Source organism: Denticeps clupeoides, chromosome 12 (genome assembly GCF_900700375.1).
Source record: "Denticeps clupeoides chromosome 12, fDenClu1.1, whole genome shotgun sequence".
Taxonomy (NCBI): domain Eukaryota; kingdom Metazoa; phylum Chordata; class Actinopteri; order Clupeiformes; family Denticipitidae; genus Denticeps; species Denticeps clupeoides.
This window is the reverse complement of record NC_041718.1, coordinates 16,961,019-16,977,828: the sequence shown is the minus strand read 5'-3', so window position 1 is coordinate 16,977,828 and position 16,810 is coordinate 16,961,019. Positions and strand designations below refer to the sequence as shown.

The 16,810-nt window shown below is 44.1% G+C and overlaps 1 protein-coding gene across 2 annotated transcripts in view; it reads right to left on the bottom strand.

Annotated features, from left to right (window-relative positions):
- The window catches only part of col2a1b (collagen, type II, alpha 1b), a 35,060-nt gene extending 18,840 nt beyond the window's left edge, over window positions 1-16,220 (bottom strand). Inside the window, exons 1-24 of one of the 2 annotated variants that reach the window (XM_028999351.1) lie at window positions 16,007-16,220; window positions 13,211-13,423; window positions 11,759-11,775; window positions 11,308-11,340; window positions 10,854-10,886; window positions 10,711-10,764; window positions 9,634-9,735; window positions 8,888-8,965; window positions 7,659-7,703; window positions 6,708-6,761; window positions 5,994-6,047; window positions 5,110-5,163; window positions 4,947-5,000; window positions 4,604-4,657; window positions 4,359-4,403; window positions 3,920-3,973; window positions 3,711-3,755; window positions 3,571-3,624; window positions 2,040-2,138; window positions 1,845-1,889; window positions 1,389-1,487; window positions 1,152-1,205; window positions 825-932; window positions 625-678 (exon numbers count right to left, since the gene is read on the bottom strand). In XM_028999351.1, coding sequence (XP_028855184.1) covers window positions 625-678; window positions 825-932; window positions 1,152-1,205; window positions 1,389-1,487; window positions 1,845-1,889; window positions 2,040-2,138; window positions 3,571-3,624; window positions 3,711-3,755; window positions 3,920-3,973; window positions 4,359-4,403; window positions 4,604-4,657; window positions 4,947-5,000; window positions 5,110-5,163; window positions 5,994-6,047; window positions 6,708-6,761; window positions 7,659-7,703; window positions 8,888-8,965; window positions 9,634-9,735; window positions 10,711-10,764; window positions 10,854-10,886; window positions 11,308-11,340; window positions 11,759-11,775; window positions 13,211-13,423; window positions 16,007-16,100 — 1,596 coding nt within the window. In that variant the 5' untranslated portion in view covers window positions 16,101-16,220. The remainder of the gene's footprint in view (window positions 1-624; window positions 679-824; window positions 933-1,151; window positions 1,206-1,388; window positions 1,488-1,844; window positions 1,890-2,039; window positions 2,139-3,570; window positions 3,625-3,710; window positions 3,756-3,919; window positions 3,974-4,358; window positions 4,404-4,603; window positions 4,658-4,946; window positions 5,001-5,109; window positions 5,164-5,993; window positions 6,048-6,707; window positions 6,762-7,658; window positions 7,704-8,887; window positions 8,966-9,633; window positions 9,736-10,710; window positions 10,765-10,853; window positions 10,887-11,307; window positions 11,341-11,758; window positions 11,776-13,210; window positions 13,424-16,006) is intronic. The other variant, XM_028999352.1, reaches the window with a different exon arrangement.
- Between the last annotated feature and the right edge of the window lie 590 nt (window positions 16,221-16,810).

Genomic DNA, 16,810 nt, shown 5'->3' with positions numbered 1-16,810 from the left:
CTATTTTCATTCTCTGTGCTAACACAGTTAGCTCACCCGACACCACCAGATAATTAATGGTTTGTCTAATTACATTTGCTCATTCATTTCTATAGGATTCCTCTTGGTTCAGAGCTAAAGTACCTGGATTAAAATTAAAAAACGAAATAGTCTCACTGCCTGAATGTAAATGTTCCACCCCTGCATATTCTGACAGTTGGAAGTTCATGAGCATGAATATATTTTCCCAGGCAAAGTAAATATTTAGTTGCATAGTAGAACCACAGATCAGATGCTAGACTGAGAAATAGACGGCAGCTCCAGGAAATTCCGTCATTATGCACCCGCAAATACATCACTTTGAAGCTACAACCAAACACTCAGGAAGCTGTGATTCAGAAAACATCAAATTGAAGGAAATTACTGATGCTCGCTGCATCTGATTTTTCCGACAGTTACAGGCAATCCACGGTTAAGTGGAAGGAACTGCGAGACATCTTCAAGTGGGCCTAATTTCACAGCGAGGCTAATGTCCACCGTCAGATTCCCTCTTTTTGTTTGTTTCTTACCACCCACTGACACCTTTTTTCCCCTCCCTCCCCTGTAATGAGGTCACGTGGGACTTGCTGTCATGGAAAAATGTACCTTGGGACCAGGCAGACCATCCTGTCCAGGGAAGCCACGGTTACCAGGAGCGCCCTGCACAACAAAGACCATGGGCGTTAGCAGACCTGAGCTGAAATGCCAGCGATGATTTACAAAAAGCATGGGGGGCTGATTTGAAAACTAATATTCTATTCATAACACTGAACCACAGCACATCCATATTTGATGGAAACACTCACTCTCTCTCCAGGAGGTCCAAGAGGCCCGGCAGACCCAGGCTCACCACGGGGTCCTCGCTTTCCTTCCTCTCCAGCAGGGCCAGGAGCCCCCTGGGGACCAACGCGACCCTAGACAGGAAAGCCAGAAATACGCTTTACTCGGTTTGTCTCGTTTTAATTGCAGACAATTTAAATACACGCCTAACTAAATAACTAAAGAGAATTACAAAACAATAGCATGCGTTTATGTGCAGTAGATCAAGTATAAAGTCATTACACTGCCACCTGGTGGCTGCAGCAGAACTATTCCATGGGATGTAACCGATTTTAGCTGTCTGATGAACTTACAAGTTCTCCCTTAGGTCCAGCCTCACCCTTGAATCCAGGGATACCTGGGTCACCCTACGGAAATAAAACAGTGAATTTTCAGAAATATATGTATATATTGAGTTATATCAGTTATATGATTAATGTAAACAAGACCTTAGAGCTGTATGGCATGCTGCTTAAATCAACTGTGACAAAATCAATGTGCCTGTTTTTAAATTTGTTTTTGAATGTTTGATAGACAGTGGGTGGACTTACAGACTGTCCCTTCGGTCCGAGGGGTCCAGTTGCTCCCTGAGGTCCAGGTGGTCCACGGGGTCCTGGGAAACCAGGGGCACCAGCAATACCAGGAGCACCCTGTAGAAGTCACCACAGAAAAATTAGAACTATAAAATAAAAATGTCCAAATAAAGTAGTTTGGTAAAATCTGCAATCCATACACCTTGCTAAATATGAAATGTGCCACAAAAAGCTATATAGAACTAGGTTAAATGGGTTAATGTTTTAATGCCAATTTGACCAAAGCCATTTTAGATGAAAACTGCATTATTGACTGCATACCCTCCTTATATGGCCAGGCATGACTTCCACAAATTTATGAGGGCCATTTACTGGCTTCAGATGTCTACAAAAATCTAATATTAAATATGTTTATGCAGCAGGTCTATTGACTGGAAGCATAACACTGGGAAGAGAACTGGATTAGATACTCACAGCTGATCCTTTGGCTCCGGGAATGCCATCAGTACCAGGGTTACCCTACACATTGTGCAGAAAAATAAATATCAGTACATAACCACTTCTCTCATCTGCATATATACATAATAGCTGACCCAGCAGACAAAATAAATTTGCGTTGCTGAACCTCAAATGAATCCTAACAGGCAGTAGTTTAAAACGAACACTTACAGATGCTCCAGAAGGACCAGGAGATCCGGGGGTTCCTGACTCTCCACGTGGTCCCTGAGCTCCTTCAGGTCCACGAGCACCAGTTGGTCCAGCTTCTCCCTGACAGACAGACACACAGGCAACATGGCATCACAAAGTACTCCAAAATTACTCAGAAAAAATAAATTAAGAAAAGAAAAAGAAACAAAGGTGAGCAGGCATTTTTAATGGTAATTGCATGATTTGATTCTAATGAACTTTACTTTAGATCTGTAGAATAAGTGTTATGTAATAGCACTGTGCAAAAGTGAAAACCCTCTAGTGAATTTCTAATAAGCAAATAAATCCACTACTTCTGTCTGTTTAAGGTGGAAAACTTGGCAAAGATAAAAAAAAAAAAAATCTGAGCTGGTAATAAAATATAGCTTATTAGGGGTTGCATATAAATGTGCACTAACCACAGCCAAATGTCTAATGGTTTCCAAGTCTTCATGCTTGCCAAGGGAAGGAAGCCAGTATTCTGAGTCACTTGAGTAAATCTAATGATTCTTGGCCCCTCCCTCTGCTGCATTAGCCAATGGAATCTGAACGTGTAGCCGTGATGTCATAATTAGAAAGTTGAATGGGATTCCTCTCACATAACGTTTGCATTTCATGTATCTGGGTGCCTGCCTCAGTGCTATGAGGTAATGCACTGGGTGTCAGAGTGACTCAGCGAGTGAAAATTTTCATCCCGCAGTTCAAACCATCCCAAAAGTTTTTCTGCAATCTTTCCAAATGGCTGAGCTCCTGAGCCCTGACAATCCAATTTTTCTATCTTATTAGGATCATTATAAGAATTATCCTAGCTTTTGCTTTCCCAGAAGGATTACTATTTCAGCTCATTTATTACATTGGCTTTATGTGCTGAATTCTGAATTCAAGTATCTGTCTATGAATTCTTTGGTTGAAGCGAAGAACGTGCATGAGAAAATAACATTGGACCAAGGATTGATCCCTGTGGCACCCTGAAGTCCCTGATGAATATTTTTATATCCTCTCGGGATCTCCCAGGAATATTCCCACGACCATCTTATTCTTTTCAACCGAATTCCTCTGATGAGGAACAGTCTCAGCATGCTTCCCTCACTCTTTCTTCATGTCTTTCATCTGATGTGTTTTATAAAGTGCTTTACTGCAACAGAATGCATCCTAACAGCCTCATTGTAAACAGTCTGACTTCAATTTGACTCCCAGGGACCTGAATTGTGCAGAGTCTTCAAAGTGAGACATTTAGGGAGAATAAATCAGCGCTGCGCCCACAAGCACAGGAGACGAGCCCTCTTAAAATCCCCCTCTGTCTGAATTTTCCACACAGATGGCTGCTCTGAGGCTCCATCTCCAGTTTCACTCGTTCACTCCCTTCTCAGTCATTCCTCTCACAAACGTCCCTCCCCTCCGCCATTTTAGAAACACTTTACAATAACAACAGTATGACTGATCTAACATTGGATTAGCATAAAGGAAATGTACAGATGAAATCGGAGAGCAGAGCAATGGCAGCAGGATGTACCTTGGATCCTGGAGAACCTGGGAAACCAGGAGCACCAGAAGGACCGAGGGGACCCTAAAGAGAGAGGGGCTTCATGGTGAGAGGCAACACTTTGGAATATTTAAATTAATCACGAGTTAAAATATGCAACTGTCACTTACAGGAGGACCAGCTGGGCCGGGCAAGCCATCATTTCCACGAGCACCCTGATGAAAAAAAAAAAAAAAACGCTGAGCAAAATACACCCAAATACAAATCACACCTCTTTTATGTCTACAGCACTGTACCATTTGTTAAAACATCTTAAATCCTGAATATTTCAGTATTTAACTAGAATAACCCAATATGTTACCAAATTAAACAAACTTACAGCAGCTCCAGAAGGTCCGGGACGGCCTCTCTCACCAGGTAGGCCACGTGGACCCTGGAGGAAGAGGAGGAGAGGTGTCACATTTACAGGAAAATGTTGATCCACTGATGAAAACAACATCATTAAACTGACTGGCATGTTAATTTATAATAAAAAGGTGACTTGCTCAAAGATACAATGGTGAGTAATTGGGGTTTTTAACCTGTGACTTCTGGTTCATAGATGAGTTTTATCCCCACTGGGCTACAACCACCCCACTTGAGTTAAAGCTGCCCTGCCTGCTTCCCTAATTTTCTCTTTCACAATCAGGCACCTCCATCCAGTACTTGTCTTTGTGGGATTGGTCTTTATATTTATGCATATTAAAAATGTTGATTGACATGGGGAGAAAGGTCTGATTAAAGACACTGAAGGCCGTCTGTTGCTGAATCACACTCACCATTGGTCCAGGAGCGCCATTCTCACCAGGAGCACCAGACTCACCCTGCAAGGAGACAAGAGAAAGGAATTAGAAAAGAGAAGAGGAGAAAACATGATGAAGCAGTGAAAACACAACCTTGAAAACCCTGAAAGTGTGAAGCTGACAGAGTAGAGAGTAAAGAAAATAAAAGTCTAATGAGAATGTCTGTTAAGACATTCTGGGTGTTGATGGCACAGACGTGGGACTTCATGCCAGGGTCATACCTTGGCTCCGGCTGCTCCAGACTCTCCCTTTGAGCCATCCAGACCTGGGTATCCCTACAGAGAACAGAGCCAGTATGGGGTTATTTCAGGGTCCAAATCAAAACACACAGCACTCGACAAATGCAAGAATTATTTTTAGTAAATTAAATATGATAATTTGTCAGTACTTCATTGGTTGCACTGATGCGGGAGATGCAATATCAGTTGACGCCATTAAACATAAAAATTTGTCTCCTAAGGGTATATTGTATAGTTCACTGTTATTTTCCCAGAATAAAAATGTTTGCTGGTAGTTTTTGGACAGTGTAATAACAGTATTTTCAAAAACACATTGACAACTCACTCTGTGTCCTTTGATTCCAGGCAGGCCAGGAGTTCCTGGGAAGCCACGTGCTCCCTGTTGTTAAAAAATGCGCTTGATTAAAAGGTGCAGTTCATATGCAAAAATGTAATGTTCAAAATAAATGGCGTTTTTCGGGTATCTGGGATAAGAAAGAGGTCTTCACCTGAGGGCCAGAAGGTCCACGTTCACCAGCTTTGCCTGGTTTGCCTGCTTCACCCTGTGAATAGGGTAAATAATTCATTGGATTAATTTAAAAGAGAAGAAAGAAAAGGAAATGTTTAAATGTGATTGCAGCTACAGAAATGTTTTTGGCTACATATGTGCACATTGGATATGTGCAGTTTACACAGTGCCCCCTAGTGGAAATTGACAATAAAGTGGTATTCTGCAAGTGGATCTGCCATCTTGTGGTAGCAAATGGGAATTACAATCAAAGGCCAAAAGCATTTATTTCACAATGGAAAAAATAAATTCTACACGTCTTTCAAAATATTACATTAAAAGTAAATATTAAGAAATAAAATAAAAAAACATTGATGCCATTGAAATGGATGCAATGTCGTCACTGATTTGAGTGTAAAGGAGAATGTATTGATGTAGCATTGCATAATGAGTTTGCACATTAAGACATTAAAATAAAATATATTGCATTAAAAATGATTAAAACTAGATTATCATGTTTATGAAGGACATAATTCAGTTAAAACACACAATAATACATAATTCCTAGGTCTCTTAATATTGAAGCAGACCTCTTTGAGCTGGTTGGACATATGTGGAATTTATTTCTGGGCTATTCTGAGTGATAGAATTCTTCAGAGGTAAAATTCCTCTTTATTTACTCCTGACAGAGTAGAGAAGGCAACATAAGATACAATACAGGTCCAAGACACATGCTCACTGCGCAAAAAAACCATGTCTGGACACTGTACTTGATGAATTAGTAAGTGATTTCTTGCAAGAGGGTGCTGAGTGGGAGTGCCCTGTGCTCAACAGAACAATGTCTGAAATGTCCTTGCCTTTGTGAAGAGAAAGCAAGATACTTACATCATCTCCAGATTTGCCAGATGGTCCAGGAGGGCCGCGAGGACCCATTGGGCCCTGGAATGAAAGAAGGGATGAGAATAGACAGTGAACTGAATGTCCGGAGAGATCCAGGTCCAGTCTGCTTGCTTTATTTTACTCTTGAGGTTTTTGTATTTTATAGGCATGGTAAGAAAAGAGAAAAAAACCCATGCAAACTAAAAGTATAGTGCAAATATACCAAATGCATAAATGTTAGATATTAGAAAAAAATTGGATATTAGAAGATCAGAAAGTCAGGACATTTACTTTATAGACTACAATAAATGTAATAGAATACTGTTGCATTTAAATTATTTTGGTAATATACAAAAAAACGCTAGACATTATTATAAAAAAACTTTGATGGATTTGGACAGTGCTGCTGGAGTCCAGCTGAACTTTAGATGCCCTCCTCATGGGAGAATCAGGTGCCACTGACAGGTAAATGAACACGCCGGTATCCCACAAGTGTCAGGCTCAATGATAGAGGGTGGAGGGGGTGTGCGGAGGCAGTTTTGAGACTAATTGCAGGTAATGAGGTATTAAATGAGGATTTGGAGGCCGAGGCTACCTGATAAATTCCTGGCATCTGTCCACTAGTCCGAACTCCGGGGATAGGATTAGCTAAGCGGCGGGGGGGCAAAGTGTCTGAATCCTGGGGCATTGTGAACGTGGAGGAATTAAGGGGAAACTTACAGATTGACCGGGCTCTCCGGCCTCTCCAGGGTTGCCTTGGAAACCTTGTGGTCCCTAGTGGGAGGGAAGGAAACAGAAGATTAGACACTGGCAGGTTGTAGCCTGGTCACTCTATCTTAGTGCTGTAGTCAGTTCACTCTAAGTGTTCCTTTTGACATGTTATACATTTCTGATTTTTACAAATAAATTATGTATGTTGCATGTTTATAAAACTATTGATAAATAAGTAAATGTAATGTTACAGCTGTCACAATAATAGTCTATTTGCTGGGAAGTTTTGTTATCTAAGATTATCAAATATTGGTAGTGTGGTGGTAGTAGCCTAGTGGGTAACACACTCGCCTATGAACCAGAAGACCCAGGTTCAAACCCCATTTACTACCATTGAGTCCCTGAGCAAGACACTTAACCCTAAGTTGCTCCAGGGGGGGGACTGTCCCTGTAACTACTGATTGTAAGTCACTCTGGATAAGTTTGATAAATGCTGTAAATGTAAATGTTAAATAGTTCTGGAAAACCATTTGAAGGTGAGTGTCTACAGGCCTTTGCAAGTCATGTTCAGACATGCCATCAGGCAATACCTGCTACTTAACACCCCTGAGCAGGGAGAGGAGAGGGCTATGGGCGGGAATGTGTTTGTGTGTGCAGACCCCATGAAAGGTAAATTGTCAGGTTTTGCATGTCTGCGGTTGCAGGAAAAAGCCCCGCAGTCAGCAGCTGGGAGATGAAAGCTGGTGGTGCCCAGCCTGGTTCCCTCCGGACCTGAGTGCCTGTGTGTCCTCATGTACAGGTCTTCTGTGTGTGTATGTGACCGTGTTTGTGTTGATCACTTTACTTCATTCTAGTGCTGTTTAATGTGGTAAGCATCCAAAATAAATGAATCTGGGTGAAAGTGCCTTTTCACGACAGCTGTCATCATAATGATAATTTCCAAAGCGAAGCAGTACTCACAGGTGCTCCAGAAGGTCCAGGTGGTCCTCGGGGACCCATAGGGCCCTAGATGGGTAAAAAAAAAAGCACAAAAATCACATTCACTCACAAGACCAGAGACAAACAAAACCATCAAAACTCAACGTCCATCTGTCAGGAGCTATTTAGTGTTCTGGGTTGGGTGAGGATCACATGAGAACCAGGTTTCCAGCTTAATACCCAGGACTGCAGTTTCTGGGGTCTGCCCCACAGCGTAACGGCATAAATCATTAGGAATTCCAGAGCGGCCTTTTTCTCTCTCGCTCCCTCAGTCAAATCGTGAACTCCGGTCCTGAAGCGATGGAGGTTTGCCGCACGATTGGTGAGTGACATGTTGGGATCGGCATCCATAGTGCCTGCAGGGGCCCGGAAAGACAAGTCTAGCGAAAACCAGGAGCGGGACGTCACCCGGTTGGACTGACAGAATCATCAGCTGATCTGTGTTTGTGTCCCCCCCAACGTTTGACGGGTACAACACGCCGCTATGATCCAGAGGAAATAATCCACAGCCAGACGCGGCGTCGTCACTCAGCAGCGCTGTCATTCTGTTGAGGTGATGAGGTAAAGCTCGCCCCCAAAAAAAATCATTACTGGCCTTCTGCCTGACTGAGAGCCGGAAAAGAACGACTCTCATTCATACAGTCCGGTCCTTAACATAAAGCCATTCAGGGTTTTGGCCTCCGCTCGGCCAATATTTCTCTCTTTAACACAGAGTTGCCTTCAGCTCATCACACTCCTTACACTGTGCCCTCGTGCAGTGGCAGGAATTTTCCAAAATTTGCCAAAGAAAACGTCCCGGCGGGCAGGTGAAAAAGGCTGCTGAAAGTTAGCTTTTAGAGTGAGCTCAGTTTACCCACAATGCAACGGGGCACGGGCCCTCGATGAGCTGTTATTTAAAACGTTACTGTCTGTTGCCGCTGGGGCGCGGTGGTTTATTCCCGGGGATGAAAAGAGAAGCAGAAACCACAGGAAAAGATGGAGAGCAAGCAAGCTGCTCTTTAATCAACTCCAATTCCTCCCAACTGCGGCTTATGAAACATCATGCCAGCCAGGTTGGCTCGGTGAATCTAATAAAATCTGACACCGGCTCACAGACTTGCAATACCACGCTCACTGGTAGGGGGCGGGGTCTGAACCAGCTACTGTCATTTACCTTTTACGTCCAGCGCGTCATATTTTACAGCCTTATATTCAACCTAATCCCTACTTACCATAGGTCCTTGCATCACGCCCATTTGTGCACCACCGGATTTCTCATCAAATCCACCAGCCATCTGAGCAGCAAAGTTCTGCAGAAGACATATTTGCAGGCTATTAGTTACACAGTCAGTCAAAACTAGCATACGCCAGTACCTTATTCCAACTTGGGAATGAGAACGTGAGGCTGCTTTTCAGGGATAAATTTATGTCCCGTCACTCAGCAAAGACCCATTAGGGTGAATGCCAGTAAAACATCTCATCAGGGACGGTAATGGGAGGTAAAAGTTTTCATTCTTTGGCTGAACAAAGGGCCCTCTTGTGTTGCTGCAAGCTCCTCCCGAGCTCCAGAATATCTTTCTGCCCCCTTGCTGAGTCCGAGAACTCCTCCTTTCTCATTTCACACGAGGATGAAGCAGCAGATTCACCCTAATCTTGTCTCTCCCACATTCCTTTGTCGGCACATTTATTTTTCTCCGGCTTCTTTTGGACTGTCCCCATATAACGTTTTATGTGATTATGTCAAGAACATGAGGGCAGGGAAGGGACCCTCACACAGACACCCCACCTAATCAGATCGAATGAGGACGGGACACGACAGGAATATATCTATATTACTATATTACAGATGAACACCATCAGGGCAATCAGGAACACAAGACAAGGTCAACATGAAATGTCCAGATCATGAGAGATGAATATTTTTACAGATTTTTTACTACAGCATGCTACATTTTCAGTTATAGTGCCAGAGACTTACTCCACCAAGTCCAGGGGGTCCATTAGGCCCAGGAGGGCCAGGGGGTCCAGGGTTGCCTGGGGTGCCAGGTTCGCCATCTCTACCACGGGGGCCAGGACTTCCCTGAGAAATCAGAAGAGCATGACAGTCAATGACGGATCAAATAAAATTCAACAATGAAAAACACCCCCAAAATACCAACAAGTAAAGCTGCAGAGACTTCGCTCTGTGAAGGATCTTGTGTCGGGACACGGCATCAGCAGTGTCCATAAACGCATTAACACTCTGCTTTCAATAAAGTTTTCCATCTAAACCTCAATCACATTTCACTACTGTGCATTAATGTATGTGCCTCGGAAAACCACTACTTAAACTATTATATAAATAAAATGGATCATTTTAATGATGCATTTGGTTGATAATGCACCTCATTCGAGCGGTTGAGGAGTAAAGATCATGCTGGTGGTAATCAGAGGAACAAGCACAGAACATCCCACATGCAGCAAAAAAAGTGCTCCAGCCAGGCAAGGGGGGTTCCTGGGATGTACTCAATATTCCCAGTGTAAACTGTGAAGAACAGAGAAGTTCCACGATGTAGATCTGGGTGCACGCCTTCGTCCTGTGCCGCTGAGTAATCGGATTCATGATGATCTGCCTAAATGGCGTCTCACGAGCAGAAGAGAGGCTCTTTCAAGGTGTGGTAGTAGCCTAGTGGGTAAGACACTCGCCTATGAACCAGAAGACTTGGGTTCAAATCCCACTTACTACCATTGTGTCCCTGAGCCAGACACTTAACCCTAAGTTGCTCCAGGGGAGGACTGTCCCTGTAACTACTGATTGTAAGTCGCTCTGGATAAGGGCGTCTGATAAATGCTCTAAATGTAAATGTAAATATAAGGTGTCTGAGTGTTCTGAGATGACTTCCTACTCTCCACCTAACACTCCAACAATAAGATGTCCGTTTGAACCACGGTTCTTTTAACAAGGATAATATCTGGATCAGCGCTGATGGAGCACAGCCACCACACATTTGCTGCACCACCCTGACTGTGGCTTTCAGCAGTTGGTGGGGTGTGACACACAGAGGACGTCACTCACCTTCTCCCCTTTCTCTCCTCTATCTCCACGTGCTCCTTGTTCTCCTGGGGGTCCCTGTGAGGTGATGAGAAGGTGAGTTGCTCACTTACAAAACCAGGTGACAGGAAACAATTGTCACATGTTGTTCCAGGAATGTCGCCTACCATTGGTCCCTGAGGGCCCCTCGGTCCTACGACCTGGTTGGAGAGAAGATGGGGAGTGTTGAGCGAAAACGCGCCCCTCCAGATCTTTATCTAACGGCTTCCGAGGTTAATTGCTGCGACTGCTAGTGCAGCCATAAACAATGCAGTTTTATTTAGCGGGTGAGGAAATGATTGCCATCCCGCGAGGGCGCACTAAACTCTTTCCATGTGCTTGGCACAGGAGGGGGAGGTCGGCCTTTTCCGACACTCTCCCTCTCTCTCTCTCTCTCTCTCTCTCTCTCTCTCTGTGGCTCCGGGCGGGGGGGCTGGTGCATTGTTTTATTTGGCTGGGCTCGGCCCCAGCGTGGCCCGCTCCGCATAAACGCCGCCGAGAGTAATACAACCATAAATTGCCCCTCTGTTCTCGCCTAATCATCGAAAATGTGCGGCAACACACAACCAAAGGCAGACTTACATCTGTGATATCTCCTGGTTCTCCCTTTTGTCCCTGTTAAAAAAAAGACGGACGTTTATTGTCACACTCGAGTCGCATGGCATTAAGGACGGTCTGTAACATTCATTTCTTTTAGAACATTATATTGTATATTGCATATATATATATATATATATATATATATATATATATATATATATATATATATATATATATATATATATATATATATATATATATATATATATATATATATATATATATATATATATATATATATATATATGCGCTGTGCTTTCTCTGAGTGACCTTTCTGTCTGAAACAGTCCTAGTCTTTTATTGTCTGCTACTGTTAAACTATCAGCCAGTACAACCTGCCACTTAACTAAATCCATTACTTTGTTATAATAGGTTATTTTTGGATATAATTTCAAGCCGACGCACAGAGACGTATCATTGGCCGCAGTCTCACCTTGGCGCCAGGTGCCCCTGCAGTTTCCGAAGGGAGGGGTAAGGGGAGAGAAGAGAGAAAAAAGTCGGACATTAATACAAGTGCAGGTTCTTATGACCGCCGCTGTTCCTTCACACTGAAAGAGAGGACGTTTGGAGACCCCGGGTGGACCCTACAACGGGGGTCAAACCGCAGACCTGGAGGGCGTACAGTCCTGCGCCTTTTATGCTTTCGACTCAACAGCCAATTAGATCACAGCGCTTGGGTTGAGTACTGTGTACTGGAGCAGCGAATGCTCACATCCGGCCCTCCAGCCGCTGAGTCTGACCACCTCTTTCCCTGCAGGAAGAACCAGAGTAAAAGGGCTCAGTTGATAAACCCCAGGATTACAGAAAGAACCCATTGGCCTGAAAGTGTTGGTTTGAGCACCATCTACACAAGCAGGGCGAAAAGGGACAGAGGGGGAGCAGAAGCGGAGAGAGAGGTGGATAGTGGGTAAATAATACCCGAAAAGTGAAACGAATGGCATGCGCACAGATCAGGGTCAAGCAGCATAATACACAGGGGTCTGTGTGTGCGTGTGTGTGTGTGCTGGCCTTCCTGATTACAGTATTAGCCTAAAAAAGCACATGCATTCTGACAAAAAGAAATAAATACTGCGATGCGATGTTTTTAAGTACGCAGCATTATTCTGTGCTTCATTCTGTAGAATAGGTCTTCTGTGTAAGTGACTTTGATTAAAGCATTTTTCAGATTGAATGCCTCATGTTGGCTTTTATTCTCTGCGGTCTAAAATTTCACACTGATGAATCAATTTGGCTGATTTAAATCGATTATAACCTTCAGCGCAAGAAGCAAAATGAGCAAAGGGGTAGATTAAGAAATGACACTTTGTCTCCCAAAAATGCTGCTTCTCTCCTGGCACACTTGTCCAAGCCCACGGTGGAATAAAACATCAAAATGTTCTTATGTAAATGTTTCCATGGCTGGATCCAAGTGGTCTGGAATACAAAGCATTTTCTATGCTGCAGCAGCGATTCTAGAATTTAACCTACTGGAAAGATACAGAGACCCCGAAGATGACATGAATCATCTCCCTCTCGTTTACTCGCGGACTGGCGTTCCGTTGATGAAACAGGTTTTGTCCGTTAAAGAGAGGTATTTCCATAATGATTCCCACATGTGTTCATGATGCTGGGAACGGAGTAACGGCCAAACAATACGGGGCCCAAGGTGAAGCGCCACTGGAAAAATATTGTCAAAGCAGCATTTTTGAGAAATTCCTCCAAAGTGCCTTTCTCTTGGTTGTTCAAATGTGTCATTTTTATTATTATTATTATTATTTTTTTCGAGATAATTGTGAAAAAACAGCATCCAGCCTCCTGACACCTCCTGTGCTGTTTTTCCAACTCCAGCGTGAACAACGGGAATGTGTAATTTATTTATGAAAGTGTGAAATAAATAAATTACGACCACTGGGGGCGGAAGCCGAGTCAGCAGCGCAGATGGGGCAACACTCTCCGAATGGGATCTCAGGTTTGGGACAGTCTTTTAGCTCCTCGCAGATGATTTCGTCACACAGCACCGCTCCCGTGTCGCACACGCATATGCGACATGGTTCTGGTTTCCAAACATCCTTGTCGCTATAGCGCTGTCCGTCCTGGATGCAGCTGCCCGGGTCATCCACTGTGTGAGGTCATGAGGGTGGGAGGGGATGTCACAGAGGATGAAAACACATTGCAGAAAAATCATTCACTTACAAACAGAAGGCCCAAGAGGGTCATTTCACCAAGTAAAACCTCGCTTATACTCCTAAAAAGTGAATCAAAGGAATCAATTAATCAGTCTAGAACATATTATGTACTGATATACATAAATATGTAATACACTTATTGTAAAATATAGAATATAAAATGTCATTAATTCTGTCAAACTATATCCATAGCCAAAAGATGAGAAAGCCTTAACATGGTTAATAAAGGTCAAAAAGTCAAGTGCGTTTTAGTGCGTTCAGTGTTAACACGGAGTCATTTTAATGGATGGAGAGTCACGTGGTCCTGTGCAGGTATTTCCAATGTGAAATATCCACCACACGGTGGCAGCACTGTGCACAAACGCCACACAACGCAACTGCAGGCCTGAAACCGGAGCCTTCACTTGACAATATTCTATTCAGTTCAGGTCACCCTCCAGACCCGCTTTGGAGATCCCCTCACTCTCTGCCTTCAGTGGCCTTCAGACACTACAAATCACTTCTGTTATGAAGCAGACTGCCTTCATATAAAATATGAAGTATACTAATTAAGTAATATAAGTAAGAGTAATATAAAGTATAATAAATGTTAATTTGATTCAGATATACCAGAGAATTATACCCACGTCCCCATTGGCGTTTAAAGGCCTCTCCAGTACTGATTGCCACTTAGAAGCCACAAAATCCACCCAAATGACTGGGTCAGGGAGGTCTGGAGACACAAGAGGCATGGCAGTGTGGTGGAGGTGAGGAGGGGCACATAAACAAAGTAGGTACAGTAGGTATATTTACATTAGAGGCCTGGTCCAGGTAACCCAACGGACCCCTGCAATCATGAATGGGGCCTTTCTTAAAGGGACAGAGCAGCCAATTCACTGGACCCCACTTTATCCAAAGGTTTAAGCCTCATCTGGAACCTATAGCTCTGCGGTGGCTGGTTCAAACACGCCAAAGAATGGAGAATGGACAGCTTTCATACAGACACCCATACTTCGCCGGGGCGGCTAACAGGTAAATCGCAGGTAAATGGGAATATCTTCTGCCAGCGCAGTCATTTTTGCAGCAGCAGCATGTACCCCGCCAGCCTTTTTTTTTTTATTTGAGGAGCAGGAAAATGGAGGAGGGAAGTTTTAAATTGGAGGCAGGTGTTGGAATAAAGGGAAGTCAGGGAAGGCTCTTCAACGCTACTGCTCCATCTCAGCCGGGCCAAGCTTCACGGAAGCTTCCAGAAGCACCATGCGACCTGGCAGGGCAAACATCGTGCTCTCCTGTGAGGCCTGCTGCTGGTCTTTTAGGATTTTTTAGCACGTCGCTGAAATATTTCCTCCACCGGCTCTGCGGAAAATGAACGATGCACATTATGTCCGGAGGCCTCTGGGTTCAGAGAGGGTAACCTGAGCCTGCAATTGCATCTTTTTTTCTTTTTCTTTTCACATTTCAGAAGCCTGCACGTTCCCCTCCCCACCACCCAATCCCCCCTTTTCATACGTTCGGGCGTCCCGAACACTCACATAAAAAAGAATGTGTTTTTGCTGAACTCTCCCATTTTATAATATTTTTTCCAGTAGTCTTCAAGCCAGACAATCCTTTCTCTCTCTCTCTCTCTCTCTCCCTCTTTCTCCCCTGACTGTCACAGCCTCTGGCTAATCCAAAAAACAGATGGAAACACTAAAATCATATGGAACAATCATTCTGGCCAAAGTCCACAGATATCCATCCCATCCCATACGCTAAATTACGGCACATACCCAGAACTGGACCGCCCACCCAACTACTGACCGCTTCATCTTATTAATCCATGAAATAACCACAAAATAATATGAACAATAATAATATCTTAGAATAGGTTTGTGTGAAGAAAAAAAAAAATGTAATCAGTTTTCAGTTGGATTTTAATGGTGCAAAGCGTGGATGCGGGATGTTGAGGATTATTCTAGGGCATCTGCTCCAAAGTTCATCTCTGCAGTTTAACAAGCCTGGATTCGCCCGGATGCCCCCTGACAGCACAGGAATGTGAACTCTTCTTCACAGAAGGCCCGTGAGCCTGACCACCTCTCAAATGAAGGGGGCGCCCCCCCTATCCACTACCCCAAAATATATCTTAGGTTTAAAAAAAAGAAGAAGAGGAATAAAGGGACCTGCCCAGAATTCCAGAATTCCTTGCAAGTGTCCGGAGCATTCAACCTATATGTGGCACCCAGAAACCCCCCCACCCGACTTCAGCTGAGGGGGGCGTCCTGTTAAAAGCCCCATTCCTCTCTGCCTTTCTGCCGAAACACCTGGAGACATTCAGCTCCTCAGCTTTCCAGAATATTCCTCCACTCCACCAATTTCCATTCCAATGATCCCAACTGCTCTCCTCATAATAAACCCATAATAAAACCCGTAATAAACCGGCATTTACCCCGAAGTAAAAAGTAAACTTCACGATCCTGACTGAATGAACAATTCAGCTTCACATTACAAAAATGTAAAAAAACGTAAAAAAAAAAAAAAAAAGTCAGAGGAAGACTTACGGTCATCTTCCTCCTGACATCTGACCACGGATAAAACCGCGAGCTGCGTCGCTGCGAGGAGCAGTACAGTCCTGGAATCCACAAAGCTGAACATGTCTAAACGGAGAAAAGTCGCTCGCCTTCCCAGCGGCCGAACAGAACCATGCAGAACCGGTGGGGCAGTCCAGCGCCGGGCCCCTGCACGAACTCGGGGCCAGGCACCTCACTTTTTATGTCTCCGCCGCTTTCAATGGATCTCCGTATACCCCCAAACACCGGTCCTGCCCCTCTGCCCCCCTGTCGGGCTGAAACCCGAGTCCCCCGCTTCCCTCCCGTTCTCCCTCCGGAGTCCCTCCTTCGGCGCGCATCTGAAAAGGGGGGAACCCGAAAAAAAAAAAAAAAACTTTTTCTTCTCCTCCGCCTCCAGACTTCACGTTCCTCCGGATCTCAGCAGGTTCCATCACGCGTGTCGCGGAGATGCGGGGTCCGAAAAGATGTTCTCTGGACGGCTTTCATACGAAATGTGGCCACACACGGAGATTTACAACCTTATTTCATATTATTTAACATCACAACATTTTTCATCGCAATTGTAAATGTCACATTACGTTCTGAAATAAAATGTTTGAACTTTGGTGACTGTGGTAGTTGAATATATATTATTCATAATAGCATCACAGTGTGGGATGGAGCGAGATGTTTCCTGTTTATGTTACACTCTCACAATCAGACCATTCATAATATTGAAAGGAGAGCTGGGGAACGGAGCCTTCTGATTGGCTGCAGAGATCTGGACTCTTTGGGGAGCGCTGCGTGCTGAAGGTG